The sequence below is a fragment of the Orcinus orca genome, chromosome 10 (genome assembly GCF_937001465.1).
Source record: "Orcinus orca chromosome 10, mOrcOrc1.1, whole genome shotgun sequence".
In the NCBI taxonomy this organism is placed as follows: domain Eukaryota; kingdom Metazoa; phylum Chordata; class Mammalia; order Artiodactyla; family Delphinidae; genus Orcinus; species Orcinus orca.
Genome location: NC_064568.1, coordinates 21,504,966 through 21,523,293, shown reverse-complemented (window position 1 = coordinate 21,523,293; position 18,328 = coordinate 21,504,966). Strand labels below are relative to the sequence as shown.

Genomic DNA, 18,328 nt, shown 5'->3' with positions numbered 1-18,328 from the left:
AAGGCCTGCGGGGCTGTGAAGAACACCTGCCTTCAAGAAAAGTCCTGGGGTAGGTAATCGAAAAAGAATTCAAAACAGGGCAGGCCTTCAAGAAACGGACTTGAGGATATGGGGAGGGGGAAGGGTGAGCTGTGACAGGGCGAGAGAGAGTCTTGGACATATATACACTAACAAACGTAAGGTAGATAGCTAGTGGGAAGCAGCCGCATGGCACAGGGATATCGGGCTCGGGCTCGGTGCTTTGTGACCGCCTGGAGGGGTGGGAGGGAGGGAGATGCAAGAGGGAAGAGATATGGGAACATATGTATATGTATAACTGATTCACTTTGTTATAAAGCAGAAACTAACACACCATTGTAAAGCAATTATACCCCAATAAAGATGTTAAAAAAAAAAGAAGCCAATTTCAAGAGGTAAATTTAATGCACACTGTTTTGTTTTGTTTTTTAAAGCACATGAAAAGCTGCTCCCTATCGCTAATTATTAGAGAACTCCAAATCAAACCTACAACGAGGTATCACCTCTCACCAGTCAGAATGGCCATCATCAAAAAGACTACAAACAATAAACGTGGGAGAAGCCATGGAGAAAGGGAACCCTCCGACGCTGTTTCTGGGAATGTCAATTGATTACAGCCACGATGGAGAACAGTATGGAGTCTCCTTAAATAACTGAAAATAGAACGACCACATGATCTGTATATCACACTCCTCGCGTATACCCAGAAAAAATCATTCACGTGGACCTAGGTGTACACCTGAAACTAACACAACATTGTAAGTCAACTATACTCCAATAAAAATAAAACTTAAAGAAAAGAATTGCATTAAATTGTAGGACACCCAGCTGGTGTCAGAGAGAATTGCTCGATGTGGGGAAAAAACCTCCACACATTTGGTGACCAGAAGTGTCAGAAGTGAAACATTCTCTTGAAGGTAAAGGAGACACACAGGAAAGAAAGACGTAATAGGGAAGAACTGGGTTTTTCCTTAGATAGAAAGATAGAAAACTGTAAACTTATTCATTTACAAGAATAAAATCATCAACCTCTTTCCAGAAAAGCAGAACTAGTAAAATTAAGTTACACAAAATAAAATAGGACCAAGGAAAATAATAAAATATGCAAATTTAAATTTCCACATGGTTATTACAATTAAGTTTGAACATGTCACTGAGTTTCCTGATAACCAGTTTTCTTGCAGTCTTTGTTTTATTTTTAAAAGAAAGATGCATCTTGAAAATAGTTTACTCTCTGGGCTACAGGGAACTATCGAAGGGTTTTTGAACAGAGACATGTTAGGAGTATGTGGTGGACAGAACAAAGCCATCCCTCTCCCTGCCCCGCCCAACCCCCCAAGATGTCCACGTCCTAATTCTCAGAACCTGGCAAAGGGACTTTGCAAGTGTGACTAAGTTAATGATCTTGAAATGGGAACATTGTTCTGGATTCTTCTGGTAATCACAAGGGTCCTTGTAAGAGGGAGGCAGGAGCCTCAGAGTCAGAGACAGGGCAATGTGACAAGGGAAGCAGAGAGAGAAAAGGCAAAATGATGGGAGGACACACACCAAGGAATGAGGATAGCCTCTAGCAGCTGGAAAGGGCAAAGAAATAAATTCTCCCCCCAGAGCATCCAGAAGGAACCAGCCCTGCGACACCTTGATTTTAGGACTTCTCACCTCTAGAACTATAAAATGATACACTTGTGTTGTTTTAGGCACTTAAGTTTGTGGTATAAAGCCCATTTTCTTAGACACACTCTATCTCAGTGTCACTTACAGAATCAAACTTTTAAACAAATGGAAGCATGGCATGGATTTTGTGAAAATCCAGTTTGGCTTATATGGAAAAAAGTGAGTCGGGGAGCGTCTAAGCAACCCGCCAAGCTCAGGAAGTGTGAGTTCTCGGCCTCCCGGTTCACATTCATCTCTGGAACAGGTTTGCTCCACAGGTGCTTTGAGTTCTCCAGGGCCTGGCACCAGGACGCAAAGGCTGATTCTGAAGAATTTCATTAAGGCCTGTTTGAAAGATTCATCACAGCTTAAAGGGAGAAAGAAAAGCAAGTTCTGCCAGGCGCATCTTCCACAAATTTAATGAGAACTGAAGCACGTGAAGAAATGAGTTGCGATCGTTATTAACGAGATGTGGAACTGAAAATAAGGCTAAGGACAGGACAAACTCATGAGATCAAAATGATGGGACGTCAGCTTTGTCCAAAGCCATGGGCGTGTGGCAAGTATTGAGGGGAAGAGAGCAGGTGCCACCCCTTCGACAGGTGCAGAGCTAATAGGGCTTGCAGGTTTCAAATGGCCACTGCTGCCTGGTACGAAAGAGCCCCCCATTAACTTGCATGACCTCAAGACCCCAGAGTCTCACAGCCAGATCTGCTCTGGATTTACAATCCAGGAAAGGTTACTCCCCTACCTTCCAAGGTCATGAGTTTTACTTTTACGGAGTTAGGAGATTTAATAAATACTGTTTTCAGTTATTGTCGCTGGCATGTAGATTTCTAAGTGAAATTCACACCCATATCCTCACTGGCCAAAATATTAGCAAAAATTACCATTTTGCTGATGTATCCCTGTTTCATTCTGTCTTTGCCTAACTGACCATCCCTTGTGGCTCTGAATGAGCCCTAATCCCTGTGGATTTTGTGGCAGCCTTTGGGGGGAATATGCAGGTTCAGGTTGAGGACCACTCTCATCTCTTTTCCACTGATGGCTGTTCAGTGGCTTATGTGAAAAGCTGGAATTAAGAACCTTCTTAGTTTATAAAGTTTCTCCACTCACAACACCAACTGCAGTGGTGCTTTGCTTACTACAGTTATCTGTTGACGGCAGCATGAACGTGGCCCAGAAAGGCATTTTTTACCTGCTACGTATCCATCATGGCAATGCAATTAGGCAGAGTTTTATCACCACAGTCTAGATCACAGGTTGGCAAACTTTTTCTTAAGAGACCAAACAGTTAATATGTTAGGCTTTGAGAGCCAAGAAGGAGAATCAAGGCTATTATATCAATGCCTAAATAATCATTTGAAATATGACCATTTAAAAATGTAAAGAATATTCTTAGCTCACAGACCATACAGAAAGGGGTAGTGGGCCAGAGTTAGCGCAAGGGCCATACTTTGCCAACCTCTAATCTAGATAATTAAGAAAGCCTGTTCATAGGTGGGGGGAAAAACCGTGGAATTTGAAGTGTTCCCTTAATCATTCAGATTCTTTACATAAAATCCATGTAGTATTTTTTTTCCTGGAGCCCAGAAATCAATGGTGTGTATAAGATGCAAACCAGCCACCGGGAGCTTCAGGGTTTTCTGCAGGTAAATACAGTTAAGGAATACTGACACACACGCAGGTTCACAAGATTTTTCGAACTAACAGGGTAGGGATTACGTTATATTTTTACTCTATTGCAAAATGATAATAATGGTATTAAGCAACACGGAAAGCTATTCTAATTGATATCACCAGTTAGCTAACTTTTATATGCAGTTTAGCCTCCTCTAACTGACATTTTATAAATGGTATCTGCTTCTACGCATTCCATTTTGATTCACACCAATCTGTTGGCATCACACAGGAACTGGAAGAAAATACGGAGCCTTCTGCTTCAAGTATCCTAATTTACATGCTAAATCAGAAGGTCAAAATGAATCTGTGTCCTATTCAGAGCCCGGAACGTTGGCCCAGAAAGAAAAGGCAGCATGTTGATTTTTTTTTTTTTTTTTTTTTTTGGTGGCAGGAAGGATAATTCCCCAAAACAAAGCAGCAAGTCATAACTCAGTGTGAGTTTAGAACAACAAAATCTAGTACACGGGAAGATGGATACTGTGCAATGTGTTGTGGCATGATGAGTATGGCTCTGCTGAAGTCGAAAATTCTTCTTCATTCTGATAGTAGCTGAGGAACACATGGCTTGAAGTTATCATAAATATGTAAGCCCTAGAAGAGTTCTGCATTGAAGAGCAACCAGAACACAACAGTGCTGAACTACACAGAGCACAGAGAAAACCGTCTGACACCTACAGAAGAATGCGAAGCCTTCCCCCTACAGTATGATTTCTACGCGTAGGAGAACATCTGAGACACCACCTAGCTTTCCCACACAGCGGTAGTGCATAGAGCAGCCCCATTTTTGAAAGGCTCCGTGGGGACGAAGTTAGCCTTTCTTTCAATTAAATTACATTTTCGCAACATAGAACTTGAAACAGAACTTCGACTGCTTGCTTCTTTGGAAACTTGCTGTCAAAATCGAAGCTTACTAGTACGATGAAGAGCTGTACATTGCAAAGGAGGACTCTAATCGGATGCTTTGCTCCAGCTTAAGTGTAACTTTCCACCCTTCTCTAGGCACTGCGATTTTTTTCCCCTTGTTCCTGTCTGCCTAACTGAGTACCTGAAATGCCGCCCAAAGAGATCTTTATTGAAAATTCCCTTCACTGATGAATTATGAAGGTAGCTCACTTTATATCTATGGCAGCTACAGCCATAATATTTTGTAGTTATCAGGCTTCAATAAATAAATACACATGAGATCCATCCATCTATTTGTTAATGCCTATTATGTGCTATGCTAGATAATGAGAAATGCAGAGACGAATAGTTTACAGAGGGCAGTACCCCTCTCCCTGTGTTGCTGCAGAATTGGTTTGAAACTACTGCCTTCTCACACTCAGTCCTCCAAATGGGAAAAGGAGGAACTGATTTGATTGGGGAAATAATGAGAACCCAAAATCCCTGGTCCATCATTCGGTCCTGGGCAAACTGATTTATTCACAATTGCTCTGCTGACCAAGACCATGGTCCACCACGATGCTGCACGTGGGTTGCTGGATAACTGTCTGTTCTGCCACTTAACAGACTACAGTACGGTGTAAACATAACTTTTATATGTGCTGGGAAAGCAAAACATTAGTGTGACTCGCTTTATTGCAATATTTTCTTTATTGCGGTGGTCTGGAACCAAACCTACATTATCCCTGAGGTATGCCCGTATTCTGTTCTAATATGATGATCGCAGTGGATGTGAACATTTTAAAGTACAATCAAAACGCTGAAAGTACAGTGGATCAGTATGAATCACAGCCAACAGCGTCTCTTTTGGATTGCCAGTTTGTGAACTCAGTTTACCAATGCAATGAAATTCTAGTACAACAAAATAATCTGGACATGGATTTAAAGTTCATTATGACAGTACGGAGTTTAGAGTTATTTATCTAGAAATATAACTTGTGGCCAACATAATTTGGTTGCTTCTTTTTGGCAGTTCTGAAATATACAAATTTGATATAGTAAGATATGATATGAAATATTATTAAAGTTTCACTATATGTACAAAGTTAATCCTTCACAGTTAAACAAAAGGTGATGAATTTCATTTCAAAGTTGTTGAGCCATGGAAACTATAAACAGTTTGTGCTACACCATATGAAGGTGCCAATTTAGCTGGTATGCAGATACACAGACTTTGTTAGCACTGTGGAAACCAATTCTGCAAATTATTTTACCAGCTTTCATGGCTGTTGTTTTAACAGTTAATACTTACAAGTTACATTGTTTTCATCTATAAGAATGTCATCCATACATTCAGTGATGCTGAAGAACGCGGCCAAAAATCAATAGCTTTTGAACCACTGCCAACATATACCATGCTGTTAATTTAAGTACAAATTCTGAGCTATTAGAGATAATACTGAGGAAATAAACACAGTATCAAAGCAACAATAAGATATGATGGCTGTAGATTTACGGACCATGAAGACAACGCCATTTGATTTTTTTTTTTTTCCCCCAGAAGAAAATCAGTCTCAGATGCATTGTGCATTGTGAATTATGTGAGCTCTTCAGGCAACACTCCTCACAATAAACCCCACTGCCACTCGGTTTTAAACCTTGCCACAAACAGTGAATCCACGAGGGCACATTCCCAGTAGCTATGCTTCATTGGGGTGTTTTGTCCCTATGTAACTTTTTATCCGAAAGACGAATGAGAAAATATTGACTATTTAAACCATGGTAAGTAACTAAGAGCTCTGTCTTCTATTTCGAGACACGGCTGTCAAATCCATCACTTACAAAGACATTTGCGAGTCCTTCCTCCAGTAAATCTGCAATGGAAACCGCCTGCAGAAAAGCTCTACTGGTATTAATTCTGCAAACCTATTGAGCCTCATGTTAACAAAATAAAAATGTATCATGCTCGCTCCTGTTACATGGCAGGTGTGGACAGCTTTGAAAAGCTACGTGTTTACTTGGGGCTACCATAGCTTTCTAAATTATGCAGTGAAAACAAATATTGGCTTTCCAAAAAATGTCATCCAGGTAGTGAATATGGTGTAAAATGTTCTTGAGTCAAACGAATTTGACAACCACGAGCATGCCTACTATGTGCAAAGCCATGTGCCCTATCTAAGCCTAAAACTCTCACCAAATAAGCTACCTGATATGCTAGCTAATGAGTTCGTCTTAGGAACTCTGGTTGAAGCTCACCTGTGGATACTGCGCAGTGACAATGGTCAGCACAATTTAATGGACCTTCTTACTCATCCTTGGTCAAGAAAATTTTCCTGGCCACTGTTATTTAACCAAAATTGCCTCTAAGAGGCAACTGCACTGAAATTCTTATAACACTATTCATTCCTTTCATTGTGTTTAATGCTTTGCTAACATGGAATTAATTTCACTCTCACTACCCTATCTTACTGTTTATTGGATAGGTCTTCTCTCCTGGTAAGTTAGCTTTATAAATAACGTTTCAAACCATGACACCCAAGTAAAATTCAATTGGTACAAGAAAGCCCTTGCCCTTTTCCAAATGAAACAGAGCAGTCATATCCTTGTCCTAATAGACCTACAGTCCCTTCGATCCTCAAGGATTTACAGAATACACACACTGACTCTTGATATAAGTATTAAGATCTCGAAGTTTCACTATACTGCCTTGTGGTCTTTCCAAAATGCCCTTCCCAGGGATTCATGCCCCAAGGGGGTCCACAGTCAGAAATGGAGTTGGAAGACACGGCAACTGAACCAGGATGGGGAAAAATTACATTTTCATTCCATAAGCTCAAATTGAAATCTACCAGTTCCTCCAATGATGAGGCAATGAAATGCAACAGTATCAGCAGTACCTGCGGTTTTATCACCAAAAGATATCATGAATATTTTCATCTCACATTTCAGTTTTTGGAGATGCGTTGAAATATCATGTATGCTCATTACAACTTCTAAAGTACAGTAGATTTAAGGCCTGCCACAAGATCTTTTTTACTGTGTTACTAAGGTTCAAACATTACTGTAACGCAACATTTGGGGGTTTTTAGTATTTGCTAAGTGTAATTCAATATAATGGAATTTCTGGGTCATAGTACTGAGTTTATGAATTAAAAAGAGAGTTATGAGAACAGTCCATAGACTACATAAGGCACTGCCAAAGGGGTCCATGGCTCAGAAAAAGAACCAAAATAGGTGCAGTACAGTGACAGTACGTGAGTACCAATGAGAACCTAAAGCTTAGAAACTCTGTGAGCGGCCCACGTTGCTTGGCTCACCGCCCGCTCCATCTTCACAGCCGGCAGTCACTTCACTCCAGCCTCTGCTTCTGTCCTCCCAGCTCCTGACTCTGACACTCCCACTTCCCTCTTTCACTCACAAGGACTCTCGTGACTACACTGGGCCAGCCAAATCACCCAAGACAATCTCCCCACCCCAAAATCCTTAATTTAATCTCATCTGCAAAGTCCCTTTTCCCATGTAAAAGAACATTCACACCGGTTCCAGGGATCAGGAAGTGGATCTCTTTGGGGAACTATTATTCTACCTACCAACCTGGCCCTACTTCCTTCCAGCCACGCTTTACGTGGCATAACAATCCAATGAGTTTGAAAGTATCGTCTTCAGTGTAACAGATGAGAAGGCTGAGATTTTAAGTTCAGAGTTCAAACTCATATGGCCAGCAAGGGGCAGAAACAAGAACCAGTCCTCTTAGACACCAGACATTTTGGGGTGCCTTCTGTGTATCAGATGTTTATATCCAGGTTCCCTTATCCTTTACCCTCCAGGCTTGCTGTCCCATACTCTCTAGACCAACTCTCGTTTACACTTGGATGCGAAGTTTAATGCTTTCTTTCATGGCTCTCGGGGGGCTGGTACTTTCACTGACATGTCCCCCCATCTGTCCCTGAATTTTACTTTTACTCATCCATTATCTTACTGCACATACTTCAGCATGGGGGGAAGCAAAAAGGAGAGGCTCACTTAGCAACGTCTTTATCCTTTGATGAACTTGGTCCTCCTAACTCATAAAATGCAACCGTTGAAGGGAATGACTTTCAGTATCTGTAAGGCCTTCTGCAGGGAGTCTCAGGTCAATTCAATGACCGTCTCCACTCTCTGGTGCAAGACTTTATATTGGATTCTACTGGGGACACAGAAAGGTGTTCATCCCTGCTCATAAATTGTTTATAACATAAGGGATGGGAGAGGGATAAGCAGAAATCAACTCGTGCAAACGTGACTATTTGACAGGGAGGGACGCAGTCAGTGTCCCAGGCTACAGGTCAGCATCACGAAGGGGCTTTTAATAAGAGAATAAATCAAACCAGCAGGACCTTCCTTTGGAACAGGCAGGGAGCTCGGCAGAACAAAGAGGGTTTTGCAGGTGAGTCATGGCTGTTGGCTTGAAATCATGGCATAGCTCAGGGAAGAGTTTTATTTGGGCTGAAGAGAGGAGGTGAGACAGGAACAGACCACTGGACCTGGAAGAAGAAGGCCGAGGTTTGGGGATCAGCTCTGCCACTACCTGTATAACCACAATCTCAAGTTTTCTCACCCATAAAAAGGGATAAGAAGGCTAATTCAGAGGGTGGTATGATTAAAATGAAATGAAATAAAATAAAATAAATAAAATGTAAAGTAAAGTAAAGTAAAATAAGTGAGCCTTGTGTAAATGTTCAGCTGAATTTGAGGGTAGAATCCCTATAGAAGAGCATCACCTGGAAACGAAGGAGAAGAGGAGATACAGTATAGTCTGCAGAGACTCAAGAATAAGGAAAACCCACCTTCCTTCTGAAGACTCAATACTTTTCTACTCCAACCTCTTTCTTACTCAGTAATATTAGAGCAAACAGGTGTGAGAATAAATAACAGGTCTTGTATTATTTCAGAAGATTTCTATTTTACAGGAAGTCAGCTCTTCTCAAAAGACCATAGAATAATCACAGATTCAGCAGATGTACGTAGAGACAGAGTCTAGAATTTTCCACGACTGAAATCCAACTTCGTATGAAATGTGGCACCCAGATTTATAGTACCATGTCTTGTCTAAGAAGCCCCAATAACAGTGCCAATGTAATGATTATTTTGAATATCTGAAGCATTCAGGTACTTGGGAATAAAAATGAGAGTAAAGATTGGTTCAACATGGTGGAGTAGAAGGACATGCGCTCACTCCCTCTTGCAAGAGCACTGGAATCAAAATTAACAGCTGAACAGTCATCGACAGGAAGACACTAGAACTGACCAAAAAAGATACCCCACATCCAAAGACAAAGGAGAAGCCACAATGAGATGGTCGGAGGGGTGCAATCACAATAAAGTCAAATCCCATAAATGCTACGTGGGTGACTCACAGACTGGAGAACACTTATACCACAGAAGTGCATCCACTGGAGTGAAGGTTCTGAGCCCCACATCTGGCTTCCCAACCTGGGGGTCTGGCAATGGGAGGAGGAATTCTTAGAAAATCAGACTTTGAAGGCTAGCGGGATTGGATTGCAGAACTTAGGACTGGGGGAAACAGAGACTCCACTCTTGGAGGGCACACACAAAGTAGTGTGTGCATCGGGATCCAGGGGAAGGAGCAGTGACCTCAAAGGACACTGAACCAGACCTACCTGATAGTGTTCAAAGGTCTCCTGCAGACGCAGGGGGTGGTTGTGGCTCACCGCAGGGACAAGGACACAGGCAGCAGAATTTCTGGGAAGTACTACTTGGCGTGAGCCCTCCTAGAGTCTGCCATTAGCCCCACCAAAGAGCCGGGTAGGCTCCAGTTCTGGGTTGCCTCAGGCCAAACAACCAACAGGGAGGGAACCCAGCCCCACCCATCAGCAGACAAGCAGATTAAAGTTTTACTGAGCTCTGCCCACCAGAGCAACAGTCAGCTCTACCCACCACCAGTCCCTCCCATCCAGAAGCTTGCACAAGCCTCTTAGATAGCCTCATCCACAACAAGGCAGACAGCAGAAGCCAGAAGAACTACAATCCTGCAGCCTGTAGAACAAAAAGCACATTCACAGAAAGACAGACAAAATGAAAAGGAAGAGGACTATGTACCAGATGAAGGAACAAGATAAAACCCCAGAAAAACAACTAAATGAAGTGGAGGTGGGCAACCTTCCAGAAAAAGAACTCAGAATAATGATAGTGAAGATGATCCAGGACCTTGGAAAAAGAAAAGTTGGCAAAGATCGAGAAGATGCAAGAAATGTTTAACAAAGACCTAGAAGAATTAAAGAACAAACACCTAGCAGAAGTAAAGAACAAACAAACAGAGACGAACAATACAATAACTGAAATGAAAACTACACTACAAGGAATCAATAGCATAATAACTGAGGCAGAAGAAAGGATAAGTGACCTGGAAGACAGAATGGTGGAATTCACCATTGTGGAATAGAATAAAGGAAAAAGAATGAAAACAAATGAAGACAGCCTAAGAGACCTCTGGGATAACATTAAACACAACAACATTTGCATTATAGAAGTCCCAGAAGGAGAAGAGAGAGAGAGGAATGGACCCAAGAAAATATTTGAAGAGATTATAGTTGAAAACTTCCCTAACATGGGAAAGGAAATAGCCACCCAAGTCCAGGAAATGCAGAGAGTCCCATACAGGATAAACCCAAGGAGAAACACACTGAAACACATAGTAATCAAACTGACAAAAATTAAAGACAAAGAAAAATTATTGAAAACAGCAAGGGAAAAACGACAAATAACATACTAGGGAATTCTCACAAGGTTAACAGCTGACTTCTCAGCAGAAACTCTGCAAGCCAGAAGGGTGTGGCAGGACATATTTAAAGTAATGAAATGGTAGAAGCTACAATCAAGATTACTCTACCCAGTAAGGATCTCATTCAGATCCAACGGAGAAATCAAAACCTTTACAGACAAGCAAAAGCTAAGAGAATTCAGCACCACCAAACCAGCTCTACAACAAATGCTAAAGGAACTTCTCTAAGTGGGAAACACAAGAGAAGAAAAGGACCTACAAAAACAAACCCATAACAATTAAAAAAATGGTAATAGGTACATATCGATAATTACCTTAAACGTGACTGGATTACATGCTCCAACCAAAAGACACAGGATTGCTGAATGGATACAAAAAGAAGACTCATCTATATGCTGTCTACAAGAGACCCACTTCAGACACATACAGACTGAAAGTGAGGGAATAGAAAAAGATATTCCATGAAAACTGGAAATCAAAAGAAAGCTGGAGTAGCAATACTCACATCAGTTAAAATAGACTTTAAAATAAAGAATGTTACAAGACACAAGGAAGGACACTACATAATGATCAAGGGATCAACCCAAGAAGAAGATATAACAATTATAAATATATATGCACCCAACATAGGAGCACCACAATACACAAAACAACTGCTAACAGCTATAAAAGAGGAAATCGAGAGTAACACAAAAATAGTGGGGGATTTTAACACCTCACTTACACCAATGGACAGATCATCCAGACAGAAAATTAATAAGTAAACACAAGCTTTAAATGACACAACAGACCAGGTAGATTTAATTGATACTTATAGGACATTGCATCCAAAAACAGCAGATTACACTTTCTTCTCAAGTGCACATGGTCATTCTCCAGGATAGATCACATCTTGGGTCACAAATCAAGCATCAGTAAATTTAAGAAAACTGAAATCATATCAAGCATCTTTTCTGACCACAACACTATGAGATTAGAATTCAATTAAAAGGAAAAAAACGTAAAAAACACAAACACATGGAGGCTAAACAATATGTTACTAAATAACCGAGATCACTGAAGAAATCAAAGAGAAAATCAAAAACTACCTACAGACAAATGAAAATGAGAACGACGATCCAAAACCTATGGAATGCAGCAAAAGCAGTTCTAAGAGGGAAGTTTATAGCAATACAATCCTACCTCAAGAAACGTCTCAAATAAACAATCTAACCTTACACCTAAAGGAACCAGAGAAAGAAGAACAAACAAAACCCAAAGTTAGCTGAAGGAAAGACACTATAAAGGAGCATAATAAAGAAATAGAAACAAACAAAACAATAACAAAGATCAATAAAACTAAAAGTTGGTTCTTTGAGAAGATAAACAGAATTGATAAACCTTTAGTTAGATACGTCAAGAAAAAGAGGGAGAGGACTCAAATCAATACAATTAGAAATGAAAAAGGAGAAGTTACAATGGACACCACAGAAATACAAAGCATCATAAGAGACTACTATAAGCAACTCTATGCCAATAAAATAGACAACCTGGAAGAAATGGACAAATTCTTGGAAAGGTATAACCTTCCAAGACTGAACCAGGAAGAAACAGAAAATATGAACAGACCAATCACAAGCATTGAAATTGAAACTGTGATTAAACATCTTCCAACAAACCAAAGTCTAGGACAGATGGCTTCACAGGTGAATTCTATCAAACATTTAGAGAAGAGCTAACACCCATCCTTCCCAAACTCTTACAAAAAACTTCAGAGGAAGAAACACTCCCAAACTCATTCTAAGAGGCCATCATCACCCTGATACCAAAACCAGACAAAGATACTACAAAAAAAGAAAATTACAGACCAATATCACTGATGAATATAGATGCAAAAATCCTCAAAAAAAATACTAGCAAACAGAATCCAACAACACATTAAAAGGATCATACACCATGATCAAGTGGGATTTATCCCAGGGATGCAAGGATTCTTCAATATACACAAATGAATCAATGTGATCCACCATATTAACAAATTAAAGAAGAAAAACCATATGATCATCACAATAGATGCAGAAAAAGCTTTTGACAAAATTCAACACCCATTTATGATAAAAACTCTCCAGAAAGTGGGCATAGAGGGAACCTACCTCAACATAATAAAGGCCATATACGACAAACCCACAGCAAACATTCTCAATGGTGAAAAACTGAAAGCATTTCCTCTAAGATCAGGAACAAGACAAGGATGTCCACTCTCACCACTATTATTCAACACAGTTTTGGAAGTCCTAACCACAGCAATCAGAGAAGAAAAAGAAATAAAAGGAATACAAATGGGAAACCAAGATGTAAAACTGTCTCTGCTTGCAGATGACATACTATACAGAGAGAATCCTAAAAATGCCCCCAGAAAATTACTAGAGCTAATCAATGAATTTGGTAAAGTTGCAGGATACAAAATTAATGCACAGAAATCTCCTGCATTCCTATACACTAACAACAAAAGATCAGAAAGAGAAATTAAGGAAACAATCCCTTCACCATTGCAACAAAAATAATAAAATACCTAGGAATAAACCTACCTAAGAAGGTCAAAGACCTGTACTCAGAAAACTATAAGACACTGATGAAAGAAATCAAAGATGACACAAACAGATGGAGAGATATACTATGTTCTTGGATTGGAAGAATCAATATTGTGAAAATGACTATACTACCCAAAGCAATCTACAGATTCAATGCAACACCTATCAAATTACCAATGGCATTTTTTTACAGAACTAGAACAAAAATCTTAAAATTTGTATGGAGACACAAAGACCCCTAATATCCAAAGCAGTCTTGAGGGAAAAAAAACAGAGCTGGAGGAATCAGACTCCCTGACTTCAGACTATACTACAAAGCTACAGTAATCAAGACAATATGGTACTGGTGCAAAAACAGAAATATGGATCAAAGGAACAGGATAGAAAGCCCAGAGATAAACCCACGCACCTATGGTCAACTAATCTATGACAAAGGAGGCAAGGATACACAATGGAGAAAAGACAGTCTCTTCAATAAGTGGTGCTGGGAAAACTGGACAGCTACATATAAAAGAATGAAATTAGAACACTCCCTAATGCCACACAAAAAAATTAACTCAAAATGCATTAAAGACCTAAATGTAAGGCCAGACGCTATAAAACTCTTAGAGGAAAACATAGACAGAACACTCTATGACATAAATCACAGCAAGATCCTTTTTGACCCACCTCCTACAGAAATGGAAATAAAAACAGAAATAAACAAATGGGAATGAAACTTAATGAAACTTAAAAGCTTTTGCACAGCAAAGGAAACCATAAACAAGACGAAAATACAACCCTCGGAATGGGAGAAAATATTTGCAAATGAAGCAACTGACAAAGGATTAATCTCTAAAATATACAAGCAGCTTATGCAGCTCAATATCAAGAAAACAAACAACCCAATCCAAAAATGGGCAGAAGACCTAAATAGACATTTCTCCAAAGAAGATATACAGATGGCCAACAAACACATGAAAGGATGCTCAACATCACTAATCATTAGGGAAATGCAAATCAAAACTACAATGAGGTATCACCTCACACCAGTTAGAATGGGCATCATCAGAAAATCTACAAACAACAAATGCTGGACAGGGTGTGGAGAAAAGGGAACCCTCTTGCACTGTTGGTGGGGATGTAAATTGATACAGCCACTATGGAAAACACTGTGGAGGTTCCTTAAAAAGCTAAAAATAGAATTATCATATGACCCAGCAATCCCACTACTGGGCATATACCCAGAGAAAACCATAATGCAAAAAGACACATGCACCCCCAATGTTCACTGCAGCACTATTCACAATAGCCGGGTCATGGAAGCAACCTAAATGCCCACTGACAGACGAATGGATAAAGAAGATGTGGTACATATATATACAATGGAATATTACTCAGCCATAAAAAGGAATGAAATTGGATCATTTATAGAGACGTGGATGGGCCTGGAGATTGTCCTACAGAGTGAAGTAAATCAGAAAGAGAAAAAGAAATATCGTATATTAATGCATATATGTGGAATCTAGAAAAATGGTACAGATGAACCAGTTTGCAGGGCAGAAAGAGAGACACAGATGTAGAGAACAAACGTATGGACACCACGGCGGGAACGTGGCAGGGGCGGTGGTGGTGGTCAGATGAACTGGGAGATTGGGACTGACACATATACACTAATATGTATAAAATGAATAACTAATAAGAAAAAAAGTGAGAGTAAAAAGTTTTGCTAAAAATAAGTCCAATAAGAATGAATAGTCCACAGTCCTTTTTATTTAAATTGCATCTAAATATTTAATGTGGTTGGAGAAACAACTTTTTCTAAATTCTTTTGTGACTTTGAATAAAAGTTTCCCTTAACTGATGTCTACCCTAAACACTCCATCAGCAATAACAAAAACCAACGCTTTCATGTCTATAGTTTGAAAAATAACAATAGAACTGGGACTCGGGTCTGATCGCGCAGTTTGCACGGCCTGGTCTGGGGTGGACCCAGGAGGGGAACCCCCCCAGCCACGATCCCCATGGGGCTGTGTTTTCCCTGTCCCGCGGAGGCCGCGCCTCCTTCACCGGACCTGGAAGAAAAAAGAGCAAAGCTTGCAGAGGCTGCAGAAAGAAGACAGAAGGAGGCTGCATCTCGGGGCATTCTGAATGTTCAGTCTGTGGAAGAAAAGAGAAAGAAAAAGGAAAAAATAGAAAAAGCAATGGCTGCATCTGGACCCCCACCAGAAGGTGGCCTTAGGTGGACACTTTCATAAAGCATAACACGAGTGGAAGAGTCTACTGCCAATAACTAGTATCTGCAAGCAACCGGACATCCTCAATTTAATTTCTTCTCTTTGAATAAATGAAGATTCAGACTTCGTCATTTTAGTGCTCTTAAATACAGTGCTTTTTCAAAATTGAATATTGAAAATGCTTTTGATTGTTAGACTTAGAAAATGGCCAGACCTTTCATTAAATACTTATTTTCCCTACATTTGCTCTTCTGCAGACAGTGGGTGATTTGCCGTTCTTTAGTAGTTAAAACATGGGCCTAAATAGTGAATATATATTTATATATTGCATGGAAAAATTCTGCATACATCTCAGATATTAAAGTTTGCACTTGTATTTTCCCTCCTTTACAAAATGACCTAGCTATTTATAGTTTGCCGATTAACCTTATATCTCTTTATTTCATTATATGTGAAGACTTTTGCTTAAACTTATGGACTTAGTGCCTTTAAACTGATCATCAGGGAAAATCTTGAAATATCAGTTGAAGGGCTTACATGAAGGAACACTGTAAATTTTTATAACTTACTAAGAAATTAGTATTTGTAAAAAACATTGAATTTCCCCTAACTTATTTTCTACTTCTGTCGCTTATAAAATTAACATACTGTGTTTTACATTATAATACTTTTTGGGTTTTTTTTTGCTTGCTGAGTTTAAAATTATATATTAGTGGTACCATCAGAGGGCAGTGATGTACTGTTATACAGTAACAGATTCAGCTCTATAAAGATCTTTGCAGTAATTGAATGAGTTAAACTAAGAATCTGGATGGGTTAAACATAACCAAGTATAGTGGTAATGTGTTTGTCCAAATTTCATAGGTGTTTTTATTCTTTTGTATTTATTAAAGAATGATCATAAGATTTATATAGATGTCAAATTGCCAAGGCAAGTATGAATATATGAAAGAGAAATATATAAGTACTGTATTTAAAAAGGTCCACTTTAAACATAAAAATATTGCGAAGTAATTCTATATGATACATTGCCATAAACTTTGTAGATTTTTGTTCATTTGTAACATGTATTATAGCATATTTGTTTTTTTGAGTTTTTTAATATATAATGAGCTAAAATAGAAGAATTGTTGTGTCTTTTAATTTGGTTGCTCTTTTGGATGACAAGGCCACAGTCTCAGCCCTAAATTAGAATTTCCAAATATCAAGTACAATAGGGACTGTCAATTAAATAGACCAGCTCATTTGATTTACAAAAAGGAAACTGAACCACTATCTCGCTCATCCTTCCCACAAATCTTGTGTTATGTTGCAGTATGTTATATATGTTAATTTTAAACAGTTTGAACTAGAATATAGATCTCTTGACTCCTCATTGGAAAAATCACTTCCTTCTATTACAGAATGAAATATCTGTGACTATCCAGGCAAGATATGTAGTTATAGACAGGTTCAATTTTAAGTTTTAGAGAATTAGTGGTATGTTTGCTCATAAAGGATAGTGAAGTCATTGAATTATATTTTAGAAATATAATTTTTGACTTTTTGAACATGATTAATTTTTCCAAGGCAGAAATAAAAAAGGAACATTAATAGATGAATGGATATAGAACCAGAGCATACTATCCTAGAACTGTGCACATTCTTGCTTCTGTTTTAGTACGGAAAGAACAATTTTATCTGTATTACAGCTTAGAGAATTACAGCTTGGGTTGGTGTAAACAAAAGGTTTACATCTAGGGGATAATGCTCTATTTCTAATAGTAGTTTATATCCAAATACCATGCTCATTTACTGTTGAACCAAGAATGCTGTGCTGATGAACTGCTTTCTAGGAACAGTGGGATATGCCATTCCCGCCAACCATGGCCTGCCTCCGTGGGTGCGATCATGTTTCCTCAAAACCACATGGGTTGCATGGGCTAAGGGGTGATACTCAATGTTAGGAATAGTATTAGGAAGGGGAAGGGAAAGGGGAGACTGGATGCATGATAGGAAACCAATAAGTGACTACTTAAAAAAGAATGTATACACACATAAACATATTCCAGGAATCTTCCTCAAAGTTATGAATCAGTTCCTGATGAAACCTTAGCCTAGAGCCAGTTTCCCATAATTCATAATTTAAATAGGAAAGCATTATAATGATTGATATGTCACCCAAAGTCCTCAACCAAATTACTAAAATAAAACCAAACAGTAAAATGCTTATATGTAACTATCATATTGAGATATAAAATTCTTAAATCACTACTTCTTCATTCTAATCATTAAACTATTACTGTGGTAACAAAAAGTTGTATATTACCACACAGCCCCTCTGCTAACGTGCTGCATGTTTTTTAAAACATCTGTATGTGATACTTTTGTTCCACTGATTGTATTTGGAATGTAATTAATAGTTTTGTTATAAATGCTGTACTGCCTTACAGGGTACAAATATACATTTTCCTATATAAGAAAAAATAATAATAATAAAATGATCACCCCTTCGCTAGGCATGGACATATATACACTACCAAATG

The 18,328-nt window shown here is 39.1% G+C and overlaps 2 protein-coding genes across 2 annotated transcripts in view; one reads left to right on the top strand and one right to left on the bottom strand.

The window, feature by feature from the left end:
* TAFA4 (TAFA chemokine like family member 4) overlaps positions 1–18,328 on the bottom strand; it is a 129,273-nt gene that overhangs the window by 62,787 nt on the left and 48,158 nt on the right. The window lies entirely within an intron of this gene.
* Positions 15,571–15,930, top strand: LOC117200709 (small VCP/p97-interacting protein). Its single transcript, XM_033424795.2, has one exon. The coding sequence runs from the start codon at positions 15,591–15,593 to the stop codon at positions 15,822–15,824; it is 234 nt and encodes a 77-aa protein (XP_033280686.1). The 5' UTR covers positions 15,571–15,590; the 3' UTR covers positions 15,825–15,930.

Bases quoted from the DNA above. Each gene is read 5' to 3' on its own strand.
- LOC117200709 (XM_033424795.2), top strand. From the start codon at position 15,591: ATGGGGCTGTGTTTTCCCTGTCCCGCGGAGGCCGCGCCTCCTTCACCG.